Raw genomic sequence first — 13,128 nt, 5'->3', positions numbered from 1 at the left:
ATGAACGATCTCTTACTACTCCACACATCAGAGTTCAGGAGGTGACCATGGCGACATGGGAGGCCCCTGTATCCGTAGCGACAGGTGCTGTTGGTGTCGTGGACTCCGAACTACAGGCAGGTGGGTGCAGGTGGTGCAAGTAGAGCAGGTGGGGCTGGTGGGGCTGGTGGGGCTGGTGGGGCTGGTGGGACAGGGGGGGCTGGTTTGGCGATCCTCAGTGAGACACAGAGGTTAGAGGCACAGTGTTCGCTCAGGTACTCCCCTCCCTTTTCTTCATAGTCCTGTCTACTGATCCAGCCCTCCACACACGGAGCAGGAGGGTGCTGTAAGGCCCAGTCCCTCGCCCCGTACCAGGCATCCAGGGAGGGACGTGATGCCATGCTCACCTGCAGAGAGCAGTGTGGAAATATAAAAGGAGTTTACCTTGAGAGGAGCTTTTTTTATTAACTTGTTTTTCTTTTGTTGTAAAATAAAATTCATTTTGTTGTAAAAATGAACTTTAAGGGGGGAGGAGAAGCTGCACACAAACAGTGGGACAAACTATGCTCAAAACACACACATGCTGTAAATACGGGACATGTCTCTCCTCTGTGACAATGGGGTAAAAGTGAGAGAGGTGAGATACCAGAGCATTGGTCCCTCTCGTTGTGTTGTTTGAACACCTCTGCATTTCTGTTTCACAATTTATATGTTTAAAATGAACTAGATATTACCCGCCCCCGCTTGGGCCCTGCACTCCCAACAGTTGGGAGTACATTTTGAACCTTTTCCTGTGAAGCAAGAGTGAAGCTTTCTGAACTGGAAATTGAACAGAATTATTGTTAACATGGACACATGCTTTAGAGAGTGTACAATTTGGCTTCTATTGCTTCTACAGAAAGTTTAAGGCTTATTCAAACATGTAAACAAAAAAATACTGCTTCAGCCACGTTTTGGGGTTTTGGGGTTTTGGAAACAACAGTATAACACATTAAAGCTTTACAAAGTAAATTCAGCATAATGTAGATGAATCTTGGTACCTTGAAGTGTGACTGAAAGGGTCTCATGGCCAGCAGCTCTCTCTCTACCCTCTGCTTCATCCCTGGGTACAGCATGTTTCCTCCAGTCAGGAACACGTTACTCACCAGCGCCTGCTGCTGCTCACTACCGTACCTGCACCAACAAAAGAAAAGACTATTCTTTCAGTGTTTATTAGAGTTGGTAATGGTCAATATGATAAAATGTGAATGACCTGTCGAGCACGTATTGCAGTGTCTCCGTCAGTCCCATCTGGTCCTCTCCGGTGAGGGAGGGCTGGAACAGGATCTCAGGACAGCGCAGACGCTCTGTGCCCACAAACAGCTGGTGGTACTCAGCCAGGTTAAACACAGGCTGCAAAACAAACAAGTAGTATATTATAATCACACATTTTTTGTTCTTGTTTATTAAACTTAATATATTCTTTATTGTGCGTTTTTCTAATAATTTTGTGCACATTTGCATAGCCATTTCATGTAATTTGAATTGAAACACATGACTTTGTAACTTGCATATCAAACTCTGTTGTGATTTCATGCACTTTTAGTATGTGTGAAGAAAAGCCGTTTTGGCTGTTAATGTAAAATGAGCTACTTCAACAAAATAATTCCCTGAAAAGGATGAATAAAGTATATCAGTATCAATCTATCTAGATATCTAAGGAAAGCACAGAATGAGTGCACACACCAAAAACACAATTAAAAATATAAATATGATTTGAAAAATACATTTTCGTAAAGGTTAATTTACTTTTTATAAGTATAATACTTTGACTTTTGAATTTGTATATGGTATATATCATGTACATGGTCTTTGATCACCATTATCTACTGTTCCTCGTCCTTTTTTGGCAACTTTAGTGCAAAATAGGTAAATTTGCAGCTTTCTGCTCTAAAATGTATTAAAGTTGCAGTGTCCTGGCTCCAATGGACTACTCTGATTACAGCGAGATGTTTCTGATTACAAACACCTCGCTACAGGGGCAGAGTTTGAAGTATGGATACCTATTAGACCGATCACACATATGTCCAGACCCCACCCCTCCTCTCCCGTCTGTAGTCCTTCAAGTACTGTCCAGTTTAGCAGCTCTATTGGAAATGTGGTTTTGAGTGGAGTTTAGGTTTAAACTTTAGTCTCACTTTAATAACATTCCCATAAGTCTTGATTTAGAGAGATAGAATTTTACTTTGAAATGGAAAATAGTCAGGCACAAGAAATGTACAATATGCTGAATTTTAATCCATACCCATTAACAGCAGCTTTATTCCTCCTCCTGTTAACTCCTATTTACCCCAAAAAACATAGGCTGTAATAAAAATCTGGTTTTCCTCTAAGCACAACTTCTTGCCAGTTAACTTCAAGTTTAAACTGGGGTGGTTTTAGTCAGGCGTTATACTGAAAATCAACTGGAATGAGTTTTTATCAAACTAATTATCATGAAGAATAATCCATATAATTTTCCATATAGTCTTAAACACAGATGCAGTTTAGCATTCCCCAGTACATGAGCAGAGTTTAAAAGTGTGTGGGTGTCCTTATGCTAATACCTGGACTACATTAGCTGGTTTTTCTGGCAGAGTGTCCTCTGGGAAGTCAGAATCCATCAACCCCACCGCGTCTGCCTCGTCTAAGGGCTGCTCCAGCTCCAAAACCTGTGGACCAGAGCCAGAGGATGCCCCCAGGCGCACTGTCAGCTGGTGTTCCATGGTCCCACACACCCACATGACATGGCCGAGTAATTAGCAAGTGAAATTTGAATATAAACTCCGATGGGATCAAGTTGAGTTTTTGCTGCAGTTAATTCTGTGAACAATTTTGTTAGTGTCAGAGACTGAAAGATTTGCATATTGGACCTGGTGTACAAGAGTGGCCTTATGTGAACTCTGGAAATATTTAGCTTAACGTATAATGTAACTTAGTGGTAAATAAAACTAATCTATACATGTCCTGGGTTTCAAGTAGGGATAGTCTGATGATGTTTTGAGCCAATATCGATATCCAATATCCTTGATAACCTATAGATTTATGTTGTAAAGCAAACATGCAGCCATATTTTCAGCTTAATGTATCTTTTATTTCCATTTTTAATCAGCACTGTGGACAAACTGGGAATGACACATGGGCACAAAGGGACTGAGGCAGCTTAGAAGAATGTTCTCAAACATATTACCAGTACCAACTTCAATATCACCAGTACCAACATTTAAGAGTTCAAGTATCTCACAAATAGAGAATGGACTGTAAAATTAACCACAAACAGCAGACTTTATACCCTTGTGTCATAAATTACACAGTAAGTTCCTTCTATTTACGGTATATATTTTAATTTGATCACTTTTAGCAGCTTTCAGCTATTTCAGGAACATCTTGTGAGGAATATATCTCCCATCTTTAATATGTCAACCTAATGGAAAAATGGGTACTTCTATACTGAATACACAGTGTCCTCCTATACTGCAAGCTTTGGGGGCTTCATTTGTGTGTATAATTGCATAATATTTGTTAAACTTTTGAGTCAATTATGAACATAGATTGCCTTAAAAATGCATATTTATTACTCAGTTAAATTATGATTTTGTAGTACAAGAAACTAAAATGTTTTCTGTACTACAGAATGTTATGGTTAGACCTTTTTGTTATTGTTGCTTGCATTTAATTTATGGTGATAATTTATATGTGATAACATAAATCCCACTCTTTCTCACACCTAACACACCTGCTAATACTATCATTTCACATGTGGACACCCTGGTTTAGCCATGCAGCAGACTCCTATGTGTACCCACCTCGGCCTTCCCCTCGGCGGGCTCACTCTGCAGCCTGAGCCTCCCCTGCTCCACACACAGCTGGAGCTTGTGGATGTAGGACTGCAGCTCCTGAGCAGAGTCCATGTTCAGCTCCACCAGACTCTTATGGAACTGCTCCACAAGGCCATCCTCTAGCAGCTCCTGAAGAAGCACACATGATATAGACTCATAGTAGTGTCAAAAACAAACAAAGTTGACCATTTCATGCTAACAGTACAAGAGTGAATACAGAGGACTCCTATAAAGTTATGAATTGGTGTTGGAAATGTTGAATGTATTATCTGTGTTGTACTAAGACCCTTCCTGCAGAAGAGCAGGTGGAAATTAGCTGTTAAGCTACAGTCTGGAACAAGCATCTCTACTTTTATGTTTGACGTAGTCAAACATTGTTCTGATAAACTTGTATTAAAACTGCTGTTTCTCCTCATTCCACACTCCGATCAACTGCCTGCCCCCATCAGCCAATCAACCTGCTACCTTAGCCTCTCAGTGATTTTCATACAGGCAAGCTGTCATTCAGACAGCATCTCCTAGCCTGCCATGTTTTTTGGTTATTTTAAACAATGTTTGTAATTGAGAAATCGTTTTCATCAGAACCAAGCAAGCAAAATTGGAAGCTTTGTTTGAAAAGTTGGTGCACCATTTCTATTTCCTGCTTGTTTTGCATGTGGCTGGTTATGTATTCAGTTACAAGTGTCAGGGTAGCCCATCACATGATACAATTAAGTCCGTAAGATAGAAATACATATTACAGGCCATGGTTAGGATGAAGAGAAATCCAACGAGGCCGTTTACGTCGCCCGGACTGGCGTTACCGGGGCCCCACCCTGGAGCCAGGCCTGGGGTGGGTGCTCGGCAGCGAGAGCCTGGTGGCCGGGCCTTTCCCCACGGGGCCCGGTCGGGCCCAGCCCGAAGGAACGACGTGGGAGGTTGGAGACATGGACTCCGAGTGGGCCATGTTCTCCACCTCTATTGTCGATGCGGCTGCTCGTAGCTGTGGTCGTAAGGTCTGTGGTGCTTGTCGCGGCGGCAATCCCCGAACCCGGTGGTGGACACCGGAAGTAAGGGATGCCGTCAAGCTGAAGAAGGAGTCCTATCGAGCCTTGTTGGCTGGTGGGACTCCTGAGGCAGCTGATGAGTACCGGCGGGCCAAGCGTGCCGCGGCTCGGGCAGTCACAGAGGCAAAAACTCGGGGTTGGGAGGAGTTCGGGGAGGCCATGGAGGAGGACTATCGGACGGCCTCAAAGAGATTCTGGCAAACCGTCCGACGCCTCAGGAGGGGGAAGCAGTGCTTCACCAACACTGTTTACAGTGCGGGTGGAGAGCTGCTGACTTCGACTGGGGATGTTGTCGGGCGGTGGAAGGAATACTTTGAGGATCTCCTCAATCCCACTGTCACGTCTTCCGAGGAGGAAGCAGAAACTGGGGTCCCAGAGGCGGACTCGTCCATCACCCTGGCTGAAGTCACTGAGGTGGTTGGCAAGCTCCTCGGTGGTAAGGCTCCGGGGGTGGACGAGATCCATCCTGAGTACCTCAAGTCTCTGGATGTTGTGGGGCTGTCTTGGTTGACACGTCTCTGCAACATCGCGTGGCGGTCGGGGACAGTACCTGTGGAATGGCAGACCGGGGTGGTGGTCCCTCTGTATAAGAAGGGGGACCGGAGGGTGTGTTCCAATTACAGGGGAATCACACTCCTCAGCCTTCCCGGTAAGGTCTATTCCAGGGTACTGGAGAGGAGAATCCGACCGATAGTCGAACCTCGGATTCAGGAGGAGCAGTGTGGTTTTCGTCCTGGTCGTGGAACACTGGACCAGCTCTATACTCTCCATCGGGTCCTCGAGGGCTCATGGGAGTATGCCCAACCAGTCCACATGTGTTTTGTGGATCTGGAGAAGGCATTCGACCGTGTCCCTCGTGGTGTCCTTTGGGGGGGTGCTCTGGGAGTATGGGGTCCGGGGCTCTTTGCTAAGGGCTGTCCGGTCCCTGTATGACCGGAGCAGGAGCTGTGTTCGCATTGCCGGCAGTAAGTCAGACCTGTTCCCGGTGCATGTTGGACTCCGCCAGGGCTGCCCTTTGTCACCGGTTCTGTTCATTATATTTATGGACAGAATTTCTAGGCGCAGCCAGGGGCCGGAGGGGGCCTGGTTTGGGAACCACAGGATTTCATCTCTGCTGTTTGCAGATGATGTTGTCCTGATGGCTTCTTCGAGCCAGGACCTGCAGCAGGCACTGGGGCGGTTTGCAGCCGAGTGTGAAGCGGCTGGGATGAGAATCAGCTCCTCCAAATCCGAGGCCATGGTTCTCGACCGGAAAAAGGTGGTTTGCTCTCTCCGGGTGGGTGGTGAGTCTCTGCCCCAAATGGAGGAGTTCAAGTATCTCGGGGTCTTGTTCACGAGTGAGGGAAGGATGGAGCGGGAGATTGACAGGCGGATCGGTGCAGCGTCTGCAGTGATGCGGTCGCTGTATCGGTCCGTTGTGGTAAAGAAGGAGCTGAGCCGGAAGGCGAAGCTCTCGATTTACCGGTCAATCTACGTTCCTACCCTCACCCATGGTCATGAGCTCTGGGTCATGACCGAAAGGACAAGATCGCGGATACAAGCGGCTGAAATGGGCTTCCTCCGCAGAGTGGCCGGGCGCACCCTTAGGGATAGGGTGAGGAGCTCGGTCACACGGGAGGAGCTCGGAGTAGAGCCGCTGCTCCTACACGTTGAGAGGAACCAGCTGAGGTGGCTCGGGCATCTGCTCAGGATGCCTCCTGGACGCCTCCCTAGGGAGGTGTTCTGGGCATGTCCCACCGGGAGGAGGCCCCGGGGAAGACCCAGGACACGCTGGAGGGACTATGTCTCTCGGCTGGCCTGGGAACGCCTTGGGGTCCCACCGGAGGAGCTGGAGGACGTGTCCGGGGTGAGGGAAGTCTGGGAGTCCCTGCTTAGACTGCTGCCCCCGCGACCCGGCCCCGGATAAAGCGGAAGAAGATGGATGGATGGATGGATGGTTAGGATTTATAAGATGTAATTTCCATCCAAGTTAAAATAGAATAAAATTGTAATGAATGTCTAAAGTAAAATGGCCAATAGTAGTAGGATGTACCTGCACAGCTAAGAGCCGGTCCAGCTTCTCCTGGTCTTGTTGTAGCCTCTCCTCTCTGCGTCTGGCGTTGATCTCCTGGAGACGTCTCATCTGCTGGGCCTTCCTCTCCTGCCTCTCTTCCACACCCACCACACCCCCAGGGCCTTTAGCAGAGAAGGGCAACTGCATCCGGTGCACCTCGCGCTCATAGAACTCTGGGCTGCGCCACTTCTCCAGCTCTGGAACAATTTCAACATAAAATATGATGCGATGAAAATGTGGATTAATTTAAAATAAGACTTAAAATATGAAAATTGCACCTTGACATATTGAGTAAAAAATACATTTTTTAAACAACAATCAGAATGTCACTGGTTATTAGCAAAATTAAATTTCATGTCAGTGGACAGGAAAATGCTGACAATTTTTTTTAAATCCTCTATAGACTTTTAACTTTAATAAAGCATAATGTGAGTATGAAAACTATGTATTAGTCAGCAAGTGTAAGTATAATGTATCCTTTTTTGTTCTCTGTCATTAATTATGGACTTTTCATAATATTCACCTTGGTGATAGTCGACTGCAGTGTAGCTGTGCCGGTGCAGCAGCTCCTCCATGCGGCTCAGGGTGATGGCTGCCACATGTCCGGGGTACTTGAGCTGTAGGAGGCGCTGCAGGTACGCCGCAGCCTGGCTTCCTGCTACATTCACACGTTTACAGTTCATCGCATCAACCCTGACAGAGGGAACAAACAAATCAGAGGTTCTGTTACAATTACATTTACAGTTGGAGCATGAGGTTGCTTAAATTTTTATTTAAAGAGGGGATATTACACTTCTATGGGGTATTAACTGCTAACACATAACGTATTTAGATGACCATGTTATCAGGAAGGTCCATTGTTGGAGGCTTTGGTCTACAGTCACAGTCCTGTTGTACCTTGTTGTTACTTTGATCACCCTGGTGACTTCTCTGTTTGGCCTTGCTCCTTTAGTCTCATTAAAATTATACAAATAATTTGTGAAAGTCTGTAGGGTAGGTAGACTGCCACCTGTCAGTAGGTTTTTAATAGAGTTGGGGGAAACCATTGGTACAAATTCAGTAGCATTAGGCCTGTACACTTTGCTGCACTAGACGGAGCCACAAAACTGGGCTGAAGCTACTGAGGATCTAAGACCGCATTCTAATGCACATCTACCACTGGTATTGGAGATGCTGTCTCTTGAGTCAATCACATTTTGGTTGAACACTATATTAAATCATAATTTTCATTACAATTCCGTTCAATGTGTTCTTTTGCATCATCTAGCCACGTTGTATTTATATTCACTTTTTTCTCATTGTCAGATATTTTTGCTTTGAACTATTCATATTGCTTGTCCAGCTTGTATAAAAATCTAAAATCTTTACACTGAATGCAATAAAACCATAATCAACAACCCACAGATGGCTGAAAACCTGTGTGCTCACTACCTGCTAATCAGTGTCATGGTGTGCTCTGCCTATAATGTCTCTGTGACCTCTGAGTGTGTGTGCCTGCACTCACATGCACATAGGTGGTTGTAATAATCCCTCATCATGGGCTTCATCAAAGTTGTGTGCTGTGTGTTAATGTATTGTCCTGCATTTGAGGCTTGAGTGCTCCAAAAATGTCTGTCAGTGGGCTGGATAGGGGATAGGTGAAAACAAAGACAATATGTTGCAGTTATGTCCAAAACACATGTGAGGTATTATTATCGTGGGAGAATTAAGCAATGCATGCCATCAGCATTTCTATCAGTCTATCCTAGAGCACCTTTGGCAACAGAAATAGCATTATTGTTACTATAAATGTTATACTATTAAGAACAGATGAGGACAATTAATCTGGATTCTATTGGATGATCTTAGAGAAAACACAGCACGAACTGCAGTCTGATGACACTAAAATCCAACTCCCATAATGCCTTGTGGCTCTGACCTTCCGTTGATGATAGGCAGGATGTGCGAGCAGCTGTACCCAGAGGACAACACGATGCCGGTGTGGGGAGGGGGCGTGCTTTGCTGGAGGTTGTGGTGGTAGAAGCTGTACAGACTGTCGATGCCATAGGACACAAAGGGCACGCGGTAACACTCAAACAGCAGCTCCGACATCATCTGCCGACAATGCAGAGGGTTACAGGGAGCCTCTGTCACCAACACGGGATGCTCCACGCTTCCCTGGGAGACACAAGAAAGCATGGTAGCAGTTAAAGAAGACAGATTATGCATTATCAGGTCTCAACTATTTTGTATTAAACTATAATATAAGTAGATTTTGGCATTTTGTTGTAAACTGCATTATTGATCTAAACCAGCTTAATAATGGAAATGGATGCCTTGACTTCCTATTCAAAATTGTAGAACTGATAGGCCCTGTGTCTTCATAGAGGCATGTCACTGTAATAAGCAGAAGGTTTCCATTTACATGTTTTGAACCCTAAATGTAAAATCCTGAATCTGAAATGTTAAATTAAACGCAAATATATTACAGCACAATGGGTGGAGATATGGGTAGAATAGGTGAGTCTGAAATATACGACATACATATCAAAACATGCATGATACAAAATACAACTCTGAGTAGGTTTATAATGGGGTAGCACTGTTACAACATGTAAAAAGCTCTTAAAAGTTTATTTTACATGATAATATGTCCCCTTTAAGCTCTATTGTATCCATAGGCAATAGGAAAATGTGTCCCATTGTACTACCATCTCCAGAACTAATGAACTTCACAGAAAAGTCCAGTGTGTGCATGAATGATACTATCAATGAGCAACTGGAGGAAACATGGGATAACCTGCAAACAGGTCACAGGGTTAACTATTTTTACGCAATAAGGACATATTTATGCACTACTAAGAACATCCGTGAAGGCAGCCTTTTTATTTGTCCTCCCTGGTCCTGACTGACCTCGGAGATGATGCCCAGGTGGCTGAACACATAGTCGAAGATGAGCTCCTGGATCTCGAAGTTGACCACCACGTTCCGGTCGAACTGGCTCTTGAGCAGCCAGCGCAGCGGCTCAAGGCTCGGGATGTCGTTCCCGATCTGCGTCTCACTGCGGGCGGCACCTCTGCTTCGCGCCGCCACAGACCTGAAGGAGAGCCGGGGAGAGTCGAGGCCGGGCGCGGACACTGCCCAGCCGGCCCGGGTCTGGAACGAGCCGTTATCTATGACGATGGGCAGCGGCGCCGGGCTCAGGCAAGAGGCTGGGAGCTCATAGAAAGGGTCTGGGGAGGTTTTGGGGTCGTTAAATGTGAATATCTGGCACATAGGCGGCTTCTCATGGTCTGTGGCCGCCATTTTGGAAGTGTGTTACTTCAAAATACATCCGACTGGAAATTCTACAATGCTACATTAGTTTCGAGTTGGCTGTCATCGTAAGCCATAGGTGTCAAACTCTGGCCCGCGGGTCAAATTTGGCCCGCAGTGTAATTATATTTGGCCCGCAAGGCAATTTCAAATTAATATTAGAGCTGGCCCGTTGGTATAACACCGCATTCACCACTTATACTACAAATCCCATAATGCTCTGCTGTTGCTTTGGCGCAATTAGGACAGAGGCAGACCAACCTCCAAATGGAGCTGATTGAACTCCAGTGTGATAAAACGCTGAAGTCAAAGTTTGATGCTGTTGGGGCCACACAGTTTCCACAGTTCATCCCTGATACGATGCCTCAGCTCTGCACCGAAGTTGCTCAATTGCTCTCCATGTTTGGTAGCCCTTATCTATGTGAGCAACTTTTCTCCTCAATGAAGATGATGAAAACGTCTCACAGGAGACGTCTAACTGACGAACACCTTTGTTCAATAATGCAGGTTTCTTCAGCTCAAATCCTGTGACATTGATGAATTGCATCCAAGAAAAGATGCCAGGTATCTGGCTTGGGCGCTTCAGAGTAGATCAGTGTGTCGCAAAATGAGCAGTAAATACATTTTCTATGCACTTTTTCTTGCTACTTCAAGGCCTGAATGGTTGATTTATTCATAGTTGTCATGTTATTTTATTTTCAAATTTATTAGCCTGTGTAAGAAGCAAATTTTCACATTTACCTCAGAAGGCTGCAAACAGAAAGGAGGCATTCAATTTTTATTTAAATCTTATTTAATATGCCATTGATATGTTTTATTATTATTATTATTACTACTATTATTATTAGTAGTATTATTAGCAACTTGATTTTGCATGCCTGCACTTTAAAGTTATATTAGCCTTGCTTGTTCAATATTCATTGTTAAATGAAAACTTGTTTGGTTCCATATTAAAAGGTTCATTTATTCAACCTTGGCCCGCGACTTTGTTCAATTTAAAATTTTGGCCCACTGTGTATTTGAGTTTGACACCCCTACCGTAAGCCATGAACCATTATGCTAGTCACGACTTTTACATTCTCCTTTTATTCATATTAGCCAGAGAAAGTATGTTGAATATATTCGCAAATTTTGCTAGGGGGGAGTTTTATGGCATAACTCCGGCAGTAGTTTATCAACACAGCATTTTCTGAAAACATTAAAATATCTGTCATTTTTTAATTATTATTTTAAATACTTAATATGCCTAAATATTAAGGAAAAGCATTTTCACATGAGTTGTAGCGTAATAACTATGCGTGTTAATGCGTGTATTCAGGTTTACCATAACATTCATGGAGGTATGAGGTAGCCTATTATTATGGCTAGATGTAACTTTTTGTAACGTGCATAAGATTCCATCAGATGGCGCTGTTACTACTTTTTTCTGATCAATTATTGCTGCAGTAATGTATTGAAGACAATTTTACCTAGTAAGAAAAGGATACTAGTCCAAATTAACATAAACCTATTTAAAGTTACCCTACTAAAATGATCCACTTTCCCCTGTCTTTGCAATGATGTGGAAAGAGCTTGTTCAAAGGCAATGCTTTCCATTCAATCTACACTCACTTGAGCTCTCAGGACCACATATGGGTGAGGAGTCCACAATAAGGTTGCAGTGAATCTGGTGCAGATGGCCCTGGTCTTCCATGAAAAAACGTCAAAATTACAGTTACTAAACAACCTAAATGATTTCCAAGAACACTTTCTATGGAGCAGAGGAGTCCAGCCCGGTGCATCATCCTGAAGTGATTTTTTTGCCCTGTAGGGAATCTACCTCCCTCTCGTGACCCTGTCTCCCTGGCTCCTTGTGTGGGTGGTTGTGAGGAGCTGATGCTGGAGGTGGGTGGGGGCGGGTGTAAGGGTCATGTCAGTCAGGATGGTGTGTCATGGCCCACACAGTTCACTGCTCCGGCACAAAGTTCCCTCCTCCTCCTCCTCGCCCACCCCTTCTCCTCTTCCTCATGATGATGGTAATAAGCAGATCTGGGTCAGCGCTGCCCCTTCACAAACTCACACACACACAACACCCACACACACACGTACACGGTCATGCAGCTTGTTGTTGTTGTTGTTTGGTCCTGAGGGTAAGACGTGATATTGTGCCATCTCTACTGTCCACACAATAACCCCACCCCCATGCCACCCTCTCTCCCTCTCCTTCTCAACTCTTTCTTCATCCACCTTCCTCTCTCCCTTCCCATATCTGTCTATGTCTCTCTCTTACTCTCTGCCTCCCCATCTTTCCTTTCTCTCCCTCTCCTTCTCAACTCTTTCTTCATCCACCTTCCTCTCTCCCTTCCCATATCTGTCTATGTCTCTCTCTTACTCTCTGCCTCCCCATCTTTCCTTTCTCTCTCTCTGTCTCTTTCTCCATCTATCTCCTCTCTCTCCCCCTCCATCTCTTTCTCTTTTTTTTCTCTTTCTCTCTCTTGTGCTTGTTGTGCTTGTCAAACAGTCAGAGATGATGATCACTAATATCTTTGGCACTGCCCCCTGTGTAGCCATGCCAGTCAGACTCCATTTTGTGAACAGACTGTGAAGCAGAGAGAGAAGAGAGATATTGACTCATGTATAACCTTTGTGTCATAAGTCGACCAACACTGTAACAGCTTTTAAAAACTATACTGAAATTTTAGCTGTTTAAAATGCATTGTTTGGTTGAGGCAGATGACACATAGACAATAATCCTTTGCTCTGTTTCAGTGTTGCCAGTGAGAAGCTATGTATTTATTCATTTCACAAAAAATCTTATTCAAATCAAAACGAATATTTATCAGTATGCCAAAACATAAAAAAAACATTCTTTTGTTATGTTTGCTAGTTGTGTTTGTGGATATTTTGTTTTTTTTCCTCC

At 44.5% G+C, this 13,128-nt stretch overlaps 1 protein-coding gene across 1 annotated transcript; it reads right to left on the bottom strand.

Moving 5' to 3' along the window:
* actr5 (actin related protein 5) lies at positions 1-10,226 on the bottom strand. The gene is made up of 9 exons (XM_033969970.2): positions 9,828-10,226; positions 8,854-9,092; positions 7,459-7,628; positions 6,915-7,132; positions 3,804-3,965; positions 2,565-2,669; positions 1,232-1,371; positions 1,020-1,152; positions 1-386 (listed from the first exon to the last, which is right to left on the bottom strand). The coding sequence occupies exons 1-9, from the start codon at positions 10,218-10,220 to the stop codon at positions 111-113; spliced, it is 1,836 nt and encodes a 611-aa protein (XP_033825861.1). The 5' UTR covers positions 10,221-10,226; the 3' UTR covers positions 1-110.
* Positions 10,227-13,128: the final 2,902 nt, after the last annotated feature.

This window comes from Periophthalmus magnuspinnatus, chromosome 7, assembly GCF_009829125.3.
Source record: "Periophthalmus magnuspinnatus isolate fPerMag1 chromosome 7, fPerMag1.2.pri, whole genome shotgun sequence".
In the NCBI taxonomy this organism is placed as follows: Eukaryota; Metazoa; Chordata; class Actinopteri; order Gobiiformes; family Gobiidae; genus Periophthalmus; species Periophthalmus magnuspinnatus.
Note: the sequence above shows the minus strand (reverse complement) of the source record. Positions and strands in the feature narration are given on the sequence as shown.

Bases quoted from the DNA above. Each gene is read 5' to 3' on its own strand.
- actr5 (XM_033969970.2), bottom strand. From the start codon at position 10,220: ATGGCGGCCACAGACCATGAGAAGCCGCCTATGTGCCAGATATTCACA. The intron at 7,629-8,853 runs GTCAGAGCCACA...TCCCTCTGTCAG, and splicing joins CTGCCTATCATCAACGGAAG to GGTTGATGCGATGAACTGTA. The intron at 3,966-6,914 runs GTACATCCTACT...GTGCTTCTTCAG, and splicing joins ACCGGCTCTTAGCTGTGCAG to GAGCTGCTAGAGGATGGCCT.